A 16,055-nucleotide genomic window follows, 5' to 3' on the forward strand; every position below is an offset into this window, starting at 1 on the left:
TATTCTGCTTCGACAGTGTGCTGGGCATTCGCACAGCAGATGCTCAACCGTTTCCTCCCCCTCCGGACGCTTGCAGCTGCGACAGGAGGTATTGTGTTCCAGTCCCATCCGTGCCGCATGTACCCCAATTGTGCAATGCCCCGTAAGCACCGCAACTACTATAGATATATCCCTTCTGTTCATCTTAAGGACAGCTACCGATCGTTTTTCGTTATATAGTGGCCACATGCTCTTGGAAACTCTACAGGTCCGCAACCGATTCCACCTATTGTTGTCCTCACCCAACCAGTGCTGGGAGATGCGACCCTTGAACATTGGTGTAGTAATTAAAATTGTATCTGCTTGTTATTCTGACATCTGAAAACATTTTACGCCTTGCATATTTTAACACAATCTTATGAGCATCTACATACATACGTATAAACTTGAATGAAAAACGTAGCTTATGGCGTTTTTTATGTTACCCTCATGTTGCACTCTCAATTTCTATTTGTTGAAATAACTGAATTTGTAGGCAATGGTGCCCCTTTTCTTATTCAAAGGGAATATATTTTGTGAAAGGGACACACAAACTTACAAGAGAGTAGAGAACAATGAACAGGGTGACATTATTTCAGAAAAAAAATGCCCTTAATCTTTCTCTAGCTGGCGGCTGCCGCACTATGGGATAAACTGGAAAAGGTTGTCTCAAAATCAAATTTCTCCGCAACGATTAAGGCTAGACGTATAAAACATAAAATGCTTAAAAAGTAATTTTTTGGGACGTGAGAAAAATCGGATATTGGAAAAAATGTCAAAGTAAAATATTGAAATACGTTTTTAAAAAATAGATTTTGCATTTTTTTAAGGTTTTTTCTTACAAAAGAAGAACTAAATGTTTCCTTTTTTAGAAATCAAAACCTTTATGGATTTTGGGATGCTGAACTTGAATATGTAAAAATGAGGTATCACGAAAATTTTTACTCAAAGTACGAATGGTTGAATTTTTATATCGTTACAAATTATCTATTATATCTGAAGAATTTTCAAAACTGTATTAAAGTTCACCTAGTTTCCAAAATGAAAAAAGGTAAATGCAATTAAAAGTTTCAAAAATTAGTTTTGAAAAAAGTGTTGGAAAGCGCAATTTTGCCATTTTTAGCTGTTTTTAATTGTGAAATAAAAACAAAAGCAACTTTTTTTTAATTCCAAATCACATTTTTTATAGATTTTGAGTTGCTGAACGCGAATATGTAAAGAAAAATATGTGTTCAAACAATAATTTTTGCGAAAAGTGTATGCCATCGTTTTAGGTGCAATTTATATAAGCGAAAATGCCTTAGAATTTTTAGTTTTTTTGTAACGAGTTAAAAGTTGCTCATATAAAGTTATTATTATTTTTATCAACATTCGAATCTTTTCATATCAGCAAAGAGTTGGCCCATCAAGCTTTTTTTTGTTTGCTAATTTTAACCTTGACCGTTACAGTGAAATTTGATGTTGAGACAACTTTTTCCCATTTACCCATAGTGCGCCATCGTGTAGTTGTAATATGCTGGCCTAACTAACCAATAGCTCCCGACTAAAGTGGCGGGGCAACTAATTTAGAAATATTAACATTTTTCAAAAACAAGGTGCCTTCGGCAGAGGTTTGACAAGCCCATTCCATGAAAAGCTTCTCAGTAAAAATTTATCGTCCTTGCAGATGCGTTTGGAGACGAAATAAAGCTCGTAGGTCCCGGCTCACCAATTTGTAGAACTAAGATTATCCTAACCTCATTTCATTTCACCTCTCATGTGGATAAACAACATTCAAAAGAATTTCTTTAGTGAATAATGGCTTTTCAATCTGTACGATAAATGCCACAAACTTACTGGAGCTAAATAGTGTTCGAATTAACCTGGACCATAAGGCCAAATTCCTAGGAATAGTTCTGGTGAAAAAACTGAACTGGAAAGAAAACGCAGTTCAGCAACAAAAGAAAGCGTACATTACGTTAAAGAGTCATTGACAAAAATTGGGACTAACCCAAGACAATATATGCAGATGGACTTACACCACAGTTAGTCGACCCATATTGCTATATGGGGAAGTCTTATGGTGGCCAGCATTATGCAAGGAGTCAAACCTGTTGTTGGGAAAAGTGCACAGGTCTAGTATGATCAGCAAAAGCGGTGCTCTAAGAACAACGTCAAGCGAAGCTCTTCAGATCATTCCTGATACCTTACCCTTAGGCGTAGAAAGATACGTAGCGGCGGCAGCGTCAGTCCTTTGTTTAAGTGAGTCGTATGGTATGACTAATAGAAAAAACAGAACAACATACTAAACAGTTATAGTTTTCTTCGTCAAAGCTCTGATCGCTTTGCGACCACAACAGTTGCGAACAGATATTTCATGGCATCATTTCCAGCAGGGATGATTGGGTGGAGTCGGGCTAGTGCTAAATTAAACGGAAGAGTTTGACGGGTGATTTACTCAATTAAGCGAGACCTCCAACTCTCTTTTCGACTATCTGACCTTTATATCTTCCAGGCAGCTATTTGTAAGCTGTCATAAAAGCTGCAGTTTTGATGGGAAAACACAATATCAGCAAGGCAACTAAACTGTTTGGCTCTTACTTATTCAATTCTGAACTAACATTGAACTGTTGTCGATGTCTTATGGCCCAACAGAACCGTGTATATCTTACATGGATTCCGGGATGCAGAGACGTTGCGATCAACTGTATTGTAGACGACGAGCTTGCTGAGCAGGGCATTCCCAATCAGATTCTTCTTAACAAAGAATGTTCGCCTTAAAATGTAACGTTATTATTAACGCTTCAACATAAGCGACATCATTTCGTTTCCGTTAAAAACAAAATCAAACTTATTTTAATAACTGCTTTAACAATAACATTCGGAAGTGTTTCAACGGAAACGATTGAGATTTCTTGATTAACGTTAAACTTAACGTTACAATTCATCCTTGCTTGAAACTAATAGTCTAAGAGCCCGTGACTGCCAGACATTTGACATTTTATAAAAGTTGAAATTTCGTCAGAGCATACCTCCAACTGAAGCAGGATTGTTGGTGTATTATAAAACTTCCGTCATGGTGGCTTTAACTGATATCGTGCAAAAATTTTGCAGAAAAATAGACCTTTCTTTCGTCATTTTATAAAGACTGATTTTCATATATGGTCTTCGTCACGATATAAGAAGCCACTAGCTACTTCTTTATCTCCTAATTTGAAAGCCACGTCTTTTCTTAACAAGTCTGATAATGGTCTAGCAATAATAGCAAAGTTTTCTATAAACCGTCGAAAATAAGATGTTAGCCCTAAAAATCTCTGTATACCTTTTTTGTCTGATGGCAATGGAAAATTCTGAACAGCTTTCGTCTTTTCTTCTGATATTTGCACTGTGCCGTTTTCTATTACATACCCTAAAAACTCCACTTTTCGTTTTAAGAATTGACATTTTTTCCATTTAATTTTTAATCCATGTTCGTAACTAACCTTCAAAACCTCTTTTAACTTCTCAATACCCTCATTTTCATCTTTTGCGGGTATTATCAAGTCATCCATATATGTAATCACTGTGCCTTTCTGAATTAGCGTTCGAAACACAGCATTAATATACCTACAGAATACAGCTGGAGAATTCGATATACCAAATTGTACTACACAAAATTCATACTGTCCATCACTTGTCACAAATGCAGTGTACTTCCTCGACTGTGGATCTACTGGAACATGAAAAAAACCGTTCGACAAATCTAAAGTTGTGAAAACTTTCCCATTTTGCAATCTATCTAAGACATCGTCCATAACTACCATCGGGAAATTGTCTCTTACTATCTTTTTATTGAGTTGCCTATAGTCACAACATAAACGTTTCCCTCCATCCTTCTTTGAAACAACCACAATCGGGGAAGCATAGTTAGAATTGCTAGGTACAATTATGCCATCTTTTAACCAATCCCGTTAACAAAACCCGTTACTTCCGTAGCCAAATCTGTATTTAAATGTTTAACGTCTGGTATATTTACTTCTTCTAACTCATTCAAATTCATTACATCGAACTCTTTTATCCAATTTTCCGTTTCACTTTTTTGACGTATCTCCGCTGTTTGCTTATTTCGTAAATTCTTCTTTTTAAAAACATTGCGCTATCGATGTCAAAAGAAATTATGAATTTGACAGTCAACTTACTTAGGGAAAAGTTGGCAGAGTTAAATCTTTCAACATCAGGCCTAAAACGTGAATTACAGAATAGATTACTCCAGCACTACGGGTTGTTACGTAACGATCAGAGTGAAGATGATGTCAAGCAATATATGACACTTCCATAGTGGCTTTGTCCAGCCAGATACTTTTTATAATGCATAACTGTACTTTTCCACAAAGCTAAATACTTTTTCATAAGCTGAAATTTTTTACGGCAAACAAAATTTCATAAGTGTTTTTTAAAGATTTTGTATTCGAATTTCAGTATGAAATTGCTTCGATGTTCTTTGAAGTTTAGAAGGATTAAAAGTGTCTGGCTAATCAAAGCCACTGTGGAAAGTGTTTGGCAATGAGGCTAGTGGCTTCTTATATCGTGACGAAGACCATATATGATATGATAAGAAAGGTCTATTTTTCTGCAAAATTTTTGCACGATATCTGTTAAAGCCAACATGACTAAAGTTTTATAATCACCAACGATCCTGCTTCAGTTGGAGGTGTGCACTGACGAAATTTCAACTTTTATAAAATGACAAAGGTCTGGCCGTCACGGGCTCTTACTCTATAAAAAGTTCTCAAATATATACATATGTACGTGTTTATTTGGATAACTATTTTTAGAGCTAGGCGCAGTATTTTTTGTAGGGTACCCAAAGTGGCGCTGTCAAAAGAGAAATTGGCACAGCTGCGCTCATTTTTCTAGTCGAAAATGTTCATCTTTTCTGATTGCCTAAAAGTATGTTTGCCTAAATTTTTGTACTTTGTATGTGTTTATTAATATATTTTTTTGTTACATCGCCAACATCTCCATATTCCTTTTTTTGTTTCTGTATTCGCAGTTTTTCGTGCCGGTGAACAGGGCCGTTATTGGTATGCAGTTCTAGGTGGTTCACTTGAAGTTCGCTACCACGCTCCAGATACCGATGGCAAGGTGAGTAACTGCATTGTAATTATTTTTATGTAAATATAATATAAACAAAAGCTAGATGAAAACGCTTTGTTGTTTGCCAAAAGCTTATGCCAACAAACTGAAAGATATCGTGTTTAATGCTTACATTTCATTTTTTGTTTGCTCTCTAAGGGCAAGGGTTCAATTTAAAAATATCTACTGCCAAAGTTTTTGATTTTAAATGTGAAGTGCTGATTTTATCAAATTTTTTATATGAAAATAACCAATTGTGCAACAGAGGTTAATCTTCCTTTCATATTCATGGTATTTTTTGCTTTGATTATTTTTCGTGCCAGCCCGATCAAAACATATCGATTGCTTAGTGGAATATCACTCTATTCAAAAACGCTTTATTTCAAAAAACCTTTAAAAATCGTCCTATTTCAAATACAATTGAAACATTCTGACGTAATATAGGCGGTTTTAGAAAAAGGCAAAAAAAATGCTAGACGGGATGCTTTTCGCCAAGAAGTATTCAATACAAAAGATTTTGTGGTTCGCTAAAAAGAATCACAAAAGTAATTTATTCTCATCTAACGTCGAAGAAACGGAAAGAGTACTTCTTTTGTAGTTTTATTGGCACCTCAAAAATGCAAATCAATGCAAACAACAATAAAATTTAAAAACAACAACATTCGCTGAGTCTGACAATAAAAGCTGTCAATCGAACAATGACAAATCAGTCAAAGTGATGCCGAGCAAAGCAACTTTGTGGCAATAAACCAACGATTTGGCAACAAAAAAAATGCACAATGAATGACGGTAAAGGACGTTCGTCGACCCAACGGGGACAACAAATGGCGCTTTCGACATATAAAAATTGATTGTGCTTTCGCTATGCAGACACACACACGAACACAATTCTACATCCAGTTGCCATTTTTATTGTCAAAAGCGAAATGAAAAACAAATTGTGAAAAAAATGAAATGAAAAAATATGTAAAATTGAATCATAAAATTGTTTACTGCATACACCAATTGTGCGTTGCATGTCAACAGAATTTTGCAACAACAACACTAATTTGCATATCTTTTACAATTTTTTTTTTCATAACTTTCTTTTCTGCTAAATTTCTTAATATTACATACAGCTATGTTGAAAATATAAATTCAGAAACCGAAATTATATTTTTTTCACGCCGGAGTTTTATCTCCAATCTCCTAATATTTCTTTGACACTAAATTTTAAAATGTGACAATAATAGTTGGAGAAATATGTTCTGAATACTTGAAAAATCAATAATTCTTTTTATAATCCTGGGATATATTTTCCAATTACATGCTAACAATAACAACTAAATAAATGGACATTTAATTTTTTTTTTATATTTATTTGATAATTTTGGACAATGGAGCAAATGTGATTTGTGATATTAATGAAACAAATAATTTTTACTGAACAATTCAGATAGAAATTTCATAAATAAATAAAATATTTTGAAGGAAGATCGAACATATTATCCCAGTTGTCTCGAAAGGGTTAAATAACTGAGAATAAAAAGAGAGCAATTTGTCGTTTGCTGAATTTCTCTTCCATGTACATTAGTGGAACAAAAGCCCAAACCAAGGCGAATCTATACCAGGTGCCGTGCAGAAGAATGTAAAATCAAAAGAAAATGTTCATTGATTTCGATTAACTGACATATTATTGTACAAGGCGTTGTATAGAAAATTATAAAGTAGAGGCAATCAGCTGCTGGGATAACAACTCCTGGTACTGAATTCGCCTTGGCCCAAAGTTTACAAAAATATTTCGAATCATTTTTAGTGGAAGATTAATAAAATATATATTTCGCTTTTGTGTTATTTATTTATTTATAATTTTGAAGCTTTAAAATTACATTTTCGTAAGTTCATATTAAAATGAAAATTAAAAAAGCTATTAAAAATAAATGGAAATTAAATTAATTGCAGCTTTTTGGCATAATTTTCTATGAGCTATGTGGCAAAAACGCTGAAATTTAAAACCTATTTTATTTTAATTATGACTATGCGCCCTAATTTTGAAATTGTGTGATTTTTTTACCCGTCACTGTACATAAAAAAGTAAATGCTTAGTTGAAAAGTTTGAAATTGTGTCAATTGTTCGAGTTGCTACTACTTATGTGCACTTTTGACTAAAGCTATTATTTAGGTTAAACTTTCAATTTTAATACGACAATGCAATGAGAAGTCGACAAGAGATTCAGAGCGTAAATCCCGAGGCCTCAAATTTTGTTTACCTAAGTACGAGCAGTTTCTTGTTTTCTATAAACGTTTAGGTAATTCATAGGTCTCCTATTCGTCGTAAGTGTTATAACTTATGCTTTGCGGTTGTTTGAAATTAAAGATAACAACAAAATGTTTATGTATTTTAGCTTAGGTTAGGTGGTAGCTGCCATGATAAGGATAGCTCACTTGGACAACACGAAGGTCCGTTGTGATACCACATACACCAAAAATAACGGTGACTTAGATCTAGCTACTTAGAGAATCGTTGGGTAGCAACGATAAAGCTCCGAATGATACCGATCTCAACTTTGGATAAATCCTCGGGAGATCCAAGTGAGTCGCGACCGAAATACTTTCGCCTAGTTCTGGCAAAAGCTGGGCAATCAAGCATAAAGTGATTTGGTTATTCCACCTCATCATCCTCCATACAGCTGCAGCAGGATGGAGTTTCCAGTATATTGAGACGTACGCATGGATACCCCTGGGACAGTGCCCTGTCAATACCCCAATGACCATTGATAGGTGAGCCTTAGTGAACCCAATTATTTCAGCAGACTTCCTGCCATCCACTCAGTTGTACCGATGCGAGCTAAGAGATCCGCTTGACAGTTACCCGGAATATCACTATGGCCCGAGACCCAGATAATCTTAATTGTAAAATAATTCGATGCAATCGCAAGCGAGGTCAGGCACACCCACACCACCCTCGATCGCACTGTAGTTGAGCTCAAGGCCTTGATAGCCGCTTGGTTATCAGAGTAGATGTTAAATTCCCTAACTGTAGTAGCACTGGATAGCATTACATCCACCGCATCCTTAATCGCAGCAACTTCCGCTTAGAATACACTGCAGTGATCAGCCAACTTAAACTTGCGGCTTACATTTAGCTCTTGACAAAACACCCCCTCACCAACCTTTCCGTCCAGCTGCGACCCATCCGTGAACAAGTTAACCGGTCCCATGCCCCAGATAATACCTCTTCCCCACTCCTCTCTCGGTGGAATGACTGGGGTGAAAGTTGTATAGGGAGCAGTTATCGGCATACAATAGTCCGTTCTGTCCGGGATAAAGTCAAAACTGGTAAGAAGGCTAGAGTGCCCGAAGTCAGAAAGCCCACAGCCCATATAATGAAGCCTTGCCGCGGCCGCCTTTCCCGCAATATCTACTGGATATATGTTCAGCATGACGTTCAGTGCCAAGGTAGGTGTTGTTCTGAGAGCGCCACTTATACCGATCAGCGCCGTCTGTTGCACTGACATTAACATTTTAGAAGTGCTCGCCGTGTCCAGTGCTTTCCACCAGACCAGCACCCCATATAGCAGAATCGGTTTGACCACCATCTCATAAAGCCAGTGTACTACTCCTGGCGAGAGTCCCCATCTCTTTCCGATAGCCCCTCTGCAGGAGTACAGGCAACGGCGGCCTTCCTGGCCCGATCTTCCACATTGGGTCTCCAGGACAGTTTCTTGTCCAAAACAATCCCCAAATATTTAACCCTATCACAAAGTACCAACGGTACCCCTCCAGTCGAGGGAGTTCTGAAATCGGGCATCCTATATCTCCTTGTAAAAAAAACCAATTCCGTTTTTCCCGGGTTGACCGCCAATCCACATGATTCAGCCCACCTAGCCACAGTATCCAGGTAGCCCTGCAGAACATCACGCAGGGTGCCCAGAAATTTGCCTCTGACTAGGATAGCGAGGTCATCTGCACAGGCAACCACCCGACAACCATTGGCTTCCAGCTCCACAAGAAGCTCGTTGACTACAACAACCCAGAGCAGAGGAGATAGGACACCCCCCTGTGGCGTGCCCCTGCACACCTTGCTCTTAATTATGGCCCCTCCCCACTCCGCTGTGACAATTCTGCCGCATAGAAGTTTGCTAATAAATTCAACCAGAGCCGCCTCGACTCCTAAACCCACCACAGCTCTTTCGATTGCCCCCGGTAAGACATGGTTAAAAGCCCCCTCGATGTCTAGAAAGGCACCCAGAGCATACTATTTGTGTTCTAGGGACCCCTCTATTTGCTTTACAATCGAATGGAGAGCCGTTTCTGTCGATCTGCCCTTGCAGTACGCATGCTGTGAAGCCGACAGTAACCCCCGAGGTATCCTTTCCCGTAGGTACAGGTCAATCAACCGCTCAAACGTTTTAAGAAGAAACGACGAGAGACTGATTGGCCTGAAATCCTTAGGTGATACATGAGAGCTTCTGCCGGCCTTCGGAATGAAGATAACCCTTACCGTGTGACAAGACTTCGGGATATAGTTAAGCCTGAGGCAGTTAGTGTAGATGATGGCCAACCAGCGGCAGGAAATCCCCAAAGACTTTTGAAGTTGCGCAGGAATGATTCCATCCGGGCCCGGATACTTATAGGGCTTGAACGACCCTATAGCCCAGGTTATTTGACTTTCCCGTATTGGAATGGCAGGCACTTCTGCATGGCCAACGACCGCCGACCATGCAGGCGAAGATCCCTGTTAATGTATTTTACTGATGGCCCTTGTTGTTGTTTTTGTAGCAGTGCTTCGCCCCAACTAACAGCTGCGACTGATCACAAATTGTCATCAATATCCTCTAACGGGAGTCCAAGGAAACTTGCCGTTTCAACAGGGGTGGACCATAAGGAAAGGGGTGTTAGAGGCGTTGGTTCCACATTACACCTAAAGAGATGGTTGGTGTCATGTGGGGACACATTGCAAGCGGGGCATACATTTGGTATGTCGAGGTTGATTCTGGATAGGTAATAGTTTAACGTGTTACAGTATCCAGAACTAAGTTGAGCTAGAGTGACTCGCGTTTACCTGGGAAGTATGCGTCCCTCTTCCGCAAGCTTCTTCAAGTGGGTAATTTTTAGGCTTGGCGACCATATAGGGGACGCGTAGCACGCAATCGGCTGGCCAATTGCTTTGTATGTGGTAATGAGCGTTTCTTTGTCTTTTCCCCCAAACTGATGGCCCTTCTTGTGGATGTATATAAATATGACAAAGAACACAATGTGGGTACAAGATTCGTATTTTCAAAAATACTACATAACACCTTAAAGGAGTTCAGCACCGCCTAATTGTATTTTACACACTTATTTATGTACAATGCAGTGAATCTCTCTTCGTAAGTCATTAAATACTTAGAATTTTTCGCAGCTCACTTCCGAGAGTTATAAATTTATACATGGAATAGTCGGGTTGCAATATTTCAGTAGCCTATTGGGAATTCCGAGTACATGCAAAGGCAAAACTAGAGATCCGAAACAAAAATTCCCTTAAACGCCTTGTAACTCGGAAAAGTCTTTAGATGCAAGGCAACTATTTCGGCAAATGTTTGGAACAAAATATTTAGTAGGTTATTATAAGTTTGAAAACAGACCGTAAGGTTGTTTGTACATTATTTTCGGATTTCAACAAAACACCGCAGACTTTGGGGTACACTTTTTCTCAACATCCCTCGCACTATAAACTAATTGCTTTGATATCCGCCGAAGAGGCTTGGTAATAGGGCCACGAAAATTGCTTCTCAAAGTGGGTATCCTGCCAGTACTAGAACAGCAGGGGTGCAGAAAATATCACACTGGTCCTATCCACAATGGTTGAAATTTTTCACGTGCGTATTTTACTGTTTCATGTAGAACACATTTGACAGTAAATGTAAAACAGTCTACGCTTCCTATGGCTTCTTAAGAGAGAATACCCTTATTGTAATATTCAATTTTTATACTCAGTTGAGCAGAGCTCACAGAGTATATTAAGTTTGATTGGATAACGGTTGGTTGTACATATATAAAGGAATCGAGATAGATATAGACTTCCATATATCAAAATAATCAGGATCGAAAAAAAATTTGATTGAGCCATGTCCGTCCGTCCGTCCGTCCGTCCGTTAACACGATAACTTGAGTAAATTTTGAGTTAAAAAAAATAAAAATAAATGTAAGGCGCGATAACCTCCGAAGAGATCTAAGGCCGAGCTTCTCTTCCAATTTGCGTCGTGCTCCTCTTGATTCTTCCCTACAAATTGGCCGGACGGGACCTACATGTTTTATGCCGACTCCGAAAGGCATCTGCAAGGCAGATGAGTTTTCACTGAGAGCTTTTCATGGCAGAAATACAATCGGAGCGCTTGCCAGACACTGCCGAGGGGCGACCCCGCTTAGAAAAATTTTCTTCTAATTGAAAAATCTTATTTCTAAAATTTTGATGTTGCTTTGCCCGGGAGTTGAACCCAGGGCATACGGTGTGATAGGCGGAGCACGCTACCATCACACCACGGTGGCCGCTTGATGTTGAGTTATCTTGATGAAATTTGGTATGTAAGTTCCTGGGCACTCATCTCAGATCGCTATTTAAAATGAACGATATCGGACTATAACCACGCCCACTTTTTCGATATCGAAAATTTCGAAAAACCGAAAAAGTGCGATAATTCATTACCAAATACAGATAAAGCGACGAAACTTGGTAAATGAGTTGAATTTATGACGCAGAATAGAAAATTAGTAAAATGTTGGACAACTGGCGTGGCACCGCCCACTTTTAAAAGAAGGTAATTTAAAACTTTTGCAAGCTGTAATTTGTCAGTCGTTGATGATATCATAATGAAATTTGGCAGGGACGTTACTCCTATTACTATATGTACGCCTAATAAAAATTAGCAAAATCGGAGAAGGACTACGCCCACTTTAAAAAAAAAAATTTTTTTTAAGTAAAATTTTAACAAAAAATTTAATATCTTTACAGTATATAAGTAAATTATGTCAACATTCACTCCAGTAATGATATGGTGCAACAAAATACAAAAAAAAAAAATTCCAAAATGGGCGTGGCTCCGCCCTTTTTCATTTAATTTGTTTAGGATACTCTTAACGCCATAAGTCGAACAAAAATTAACCAATCCTTTTGAAATTTCGTAGGGGCATATATTTTATGATGTTAACTGTTTTCTGTGAAATCGGTTGATGCCACGCCCAGGTTTTATACACAGTCGTTCGTCTGTCCTTCCGCATGGCCGTTAACACGATAACTTGAGCAAAAATCAACATATCTTTAATGAACCTAGTTCACGTACTTACTTGAACTCACTTTATCTTGGTATGAAAAATGAACGAAATCCGACAATGACCACGCCCACTTTTTCGATATCGAAAATTACGAAAAATGAAAAAAATGCCATAATTCTATACCAAATACGAAAAAAGGGATGAAGCATGGTAAGGTAATTGGATTGTTTTATTGAAGCGAAATATAACTTTAGAAAAAACTTTATAAAATGGTTGTGACACCTACCATATTAAGTAGAAGAAAATGAAAAAGTTCTGCAGGGCGAAATAAAAAACCTTAAAATCTTGGCAGGTATTACATATATAAATAAATTAGCGGTATCCAACAGATGATGTTCTGGGTCACCCTGGTCCACATTTTGGTCGATATCTGGAAAACGCGATCACATATACAACTACCACCACTACCTTTTAAACCCCTAATTAATACCTTTAATTTGATACCCATATCGTACAAACTCATTCTAGAGTCACCCCTGGTCCACCTTTATGGCGATATCTCGAAAATGCGTCCACCTATAGAACTAAGCCCCACGCCCTTTTAAAATACTCATTAACACCTTTCATTTGATACCCATATCGTACAAACTCATTCTAGAGTCACCCCAGGTCCACCTTTATGGCGGTATCTCGAAACGGCGTCCATCTATGGAACTAAGGATTACTCCCTTTTAAATACTCATTAACACCTTTCTTTTGATACCCATATTGTACAAACAAATTCTAGGGTCACCCCTGCTCCACCTTTATGGCGATATCTCGAAACGGCGTCCACCTATGAAACTAAGGATTACTCCCTTTTGAAATACTCATTAACACCTTTCTTTTGATACCCATATTGTACAAACAAATTCTAGGGTCACCCCTGGTCCACCTTTATGGCGATATCTCGAAAATGCGACCACCTATACAACAACCACCACTCCCTTTTAAAACCCTAATTAATACCTTTAATTTGATACCCATATCATACAAAGACATTCTAGAGTCACGCCTGGTCCACCTTTATGGCGATATTTCGAAACGGCGTCCACATATAGAACTAAGGCCCACTCCCTTTTAAAATACTCATTAACACCGTTCGTTTGATGCCCATATTGTACAGACAAATTCTAGGGTCACCCCTGGTCCACCTTTGTGGCGATATCTCGAAACGGCGTCCACATATGGAACTAAGGATTACTCCCTTTTAAAATACTCATTAACACCTTTCTTTTGATACCCATATTGTACAAACAAATTCTAGGGTCACCCCTGGTCCACCTTTATGCCGATATCTCGAAACGGCGTCCACCTATGGAACTAAGGATTACTCGCTTTTAAAATTCTCATTAACACCTTTCATTTGATACGCATATCGTACAAACGCATTCTAGAGTCACCCCTGTTCCGCCTTTATGGCGATATCACGAAAAGGCGACCACCTATACAACAACCACCACTCCCTTTTAAAACCCTCATTAATACCTTTAATTTGATACCCATATCGTAAAAACACATTCTAGAGTCACCCCTGGTCCACCTTTATGGCGATATTTCGAAACGGCGTCCACCTATAGAACTAAGGCCCACTCCCTTTTAAAATACTCATTAACACCGTTCGTTTGATGCCCATATTGTACAGACAAATTCTAGGGTCACCCCTGGTCCACCTTTATGGCGATATCCCGAAACGGCGTCCACCTATGGAACTAAGGATTACTCCCTTTTAAAATACTCATTAAGACCTTTCATTTCATACTCATATCGTACAAACGCATTCTAGAGTCAACCCTGATCCACCTTTATGGCTATATCCCTAAATGGCGTCCACCTATAGAACTAAGGCCCACTCCCTTTTAAAATACTCATTAACACCGTTCGTTTGATGCCCATATTGTACAGACAAATTCTAGGGTCACCCCTGGTCCACCTTTATGGCGATATCCCGAAACGGCGTCCACCTATGGAACTAAGGATTACTCCCTTTTAAAATACTCATTAAGACCTTTCATTTCATACTCATATCGTACAAACGCATTCTAGAGTCAACCCTGATCCACCTTTATGGCTATATCCCTAAATGGCGTCCACCTATAGAACTATGGCCCACTCCCTCATAAAATACTCTTTAATGACTTTCATTTGATACACATGTCATACAAACACATTCCAGAGTTTCCCTCGGTTCATTTTCCTACATGGTTATTTTCCCTTATGTTGTCACCATAGCTCTCAACTGAGTATGTAATGTTCGGTTACACCCGAACTTAACCTTCCTTACTTGTTTTATGCTCTATTTTATGCTAAGCTTCCTGAAGTCATTCGCTTAAATAAAGTTTCGTGACTTTTAATGAATTGACAAGATTATACATGCGTACGTACTAGAGATATACGCCGCCGCGAATGTCAAAAATATCGGCGCGTCGGCGGCGTCCGGCGCGTTACTATATTTTCTCGTTTAAGACTGTTTAGGCCATTTATTGTTCATGTCGAAAATTGGTCGGATATGGTCGAAAGTGGTATCAGCGGATGCGCAGCACTGCCAGTTATAAGAAACTAATTGCGAAATTTAACTCTCTCAAACTGTTCATAAGTTATTAGAAACAAAACAGGCGCTTGCGATGTCAGCTTAAAACAGACTTTGCATCATCCAATTCACCAAGTTATTAAAACAAAACACTAAAAGAAAAGTTATATAATAAATTTATATGCTCACTTTGCATATTTTTTTTTCAAAAAATGTTTAATGAACAATGAATTCAAATAAAATTACCCACGGCGAACATGTTTTCAAATTGTCCTCAAGTTGTTAAAAAAAGCAAAATACACAAAAAGTGCCCATTTTTAAAAAAAATTTATATTGCGATTGGCTGAAAGAATAAGCGATATCAGTGATGCAAAATCCTTTAGTAGGTTCTAGGGGCATAAACACCCCTTTGAAATGATTCTTACCTCATACTTCAGTTGAGGATATATGTACGTATGAGAAGGGTTTGAAAAATCACTTGGGCTTACATTCAAACATCTGTTGCTTATTTTCGAAACTATACAAAGCGTCTGAAATGTTAATTTTGAGTTTCACATTTCCTAAAGTTGGCGGCCCTATCCAAAACTAGTCCCTTGGAGTGAATCACATTGATTATAGCCTATCACCCAAGTTTAAATATCACCTACACGTTACGGCTCCTTTTACAAATGTGACTGCGTAGGCGCATATATTTAGCAGGTGAGGCTTTGTCCTTCGCAAGAACACTCAAAGTGGTGAAGTAAAAGCTTTCCCAATACAGTCGAACTAATGACCGTGTGTGCTACTACCCTAACGTAGTGGACAGTCAAACTAGTCTGAAGCTACGCGGTCATCCATAATGAGCTCGTATATCGTAAGGCCGGAAAACGACAGTTAACAACTTTCAACTTAAAATCGGTCGACTTTCATTCTAAAATATCGTTTTGATTTAACGAAGACTATTGACATCAATGTTGTGAACACAAACGTCTGCAAACTTTGGTCTACATTTTAAAAATTTTATCCAGGGTCCTTGTAAAATTTTAATTATGTAGATGCGCCACGAGAGTCATAAGTATTAATAGACCATTAATAGCAACCGTAAGTCGCCTTTGTGCGTGACCGCCAAGGAGCCACAAATGATTTAAAGAAATTGTGTTCG

At 38.3% G+C, this 16,055-nt stretch overlaps 1 protein-coding gene across 6 annotated transcripts in view; it reads left to right on the top strand.

Annotated features, from left to right (window-relative positions):
* The window catches only part of Epac (Exchange protein directly activated by cAMP), a 219,285-nt gene that overhangs the window by 49,829 nt on the left and 153,401 nt on the right, over window positions 1–16,055 (top strand). For all 6 annotated transcript variants that reach the window (XM_067776973.1, XM_067776967.1, XM_067776968.1 and 3 more), the window contains one exon: window positions 5,030–5,121. In XM_067776973.1, coding sequence (XP_067633074.1) covers window positions 5,030–5,121 — 92 coding nt within the window. The remainder of the gene's footprint in view (window positions 1–5,029; window positions 5,122–16,055) is intronic.

Source organism: Eurosta solidaginis, chromosome 3, assembly GCF_040869045.1.
Source record: "Eurosta solidaginis isolate ZX-2024a chromosome 3, ASM4086904v1, whole genome shotgun sequence".
Taxonomy (NCBI): Eukaryota; Metazoa; Arthropoda; class Insecta; order Diptera; family Tephritidae; genus Eurosta; species Eurosta solidaginis.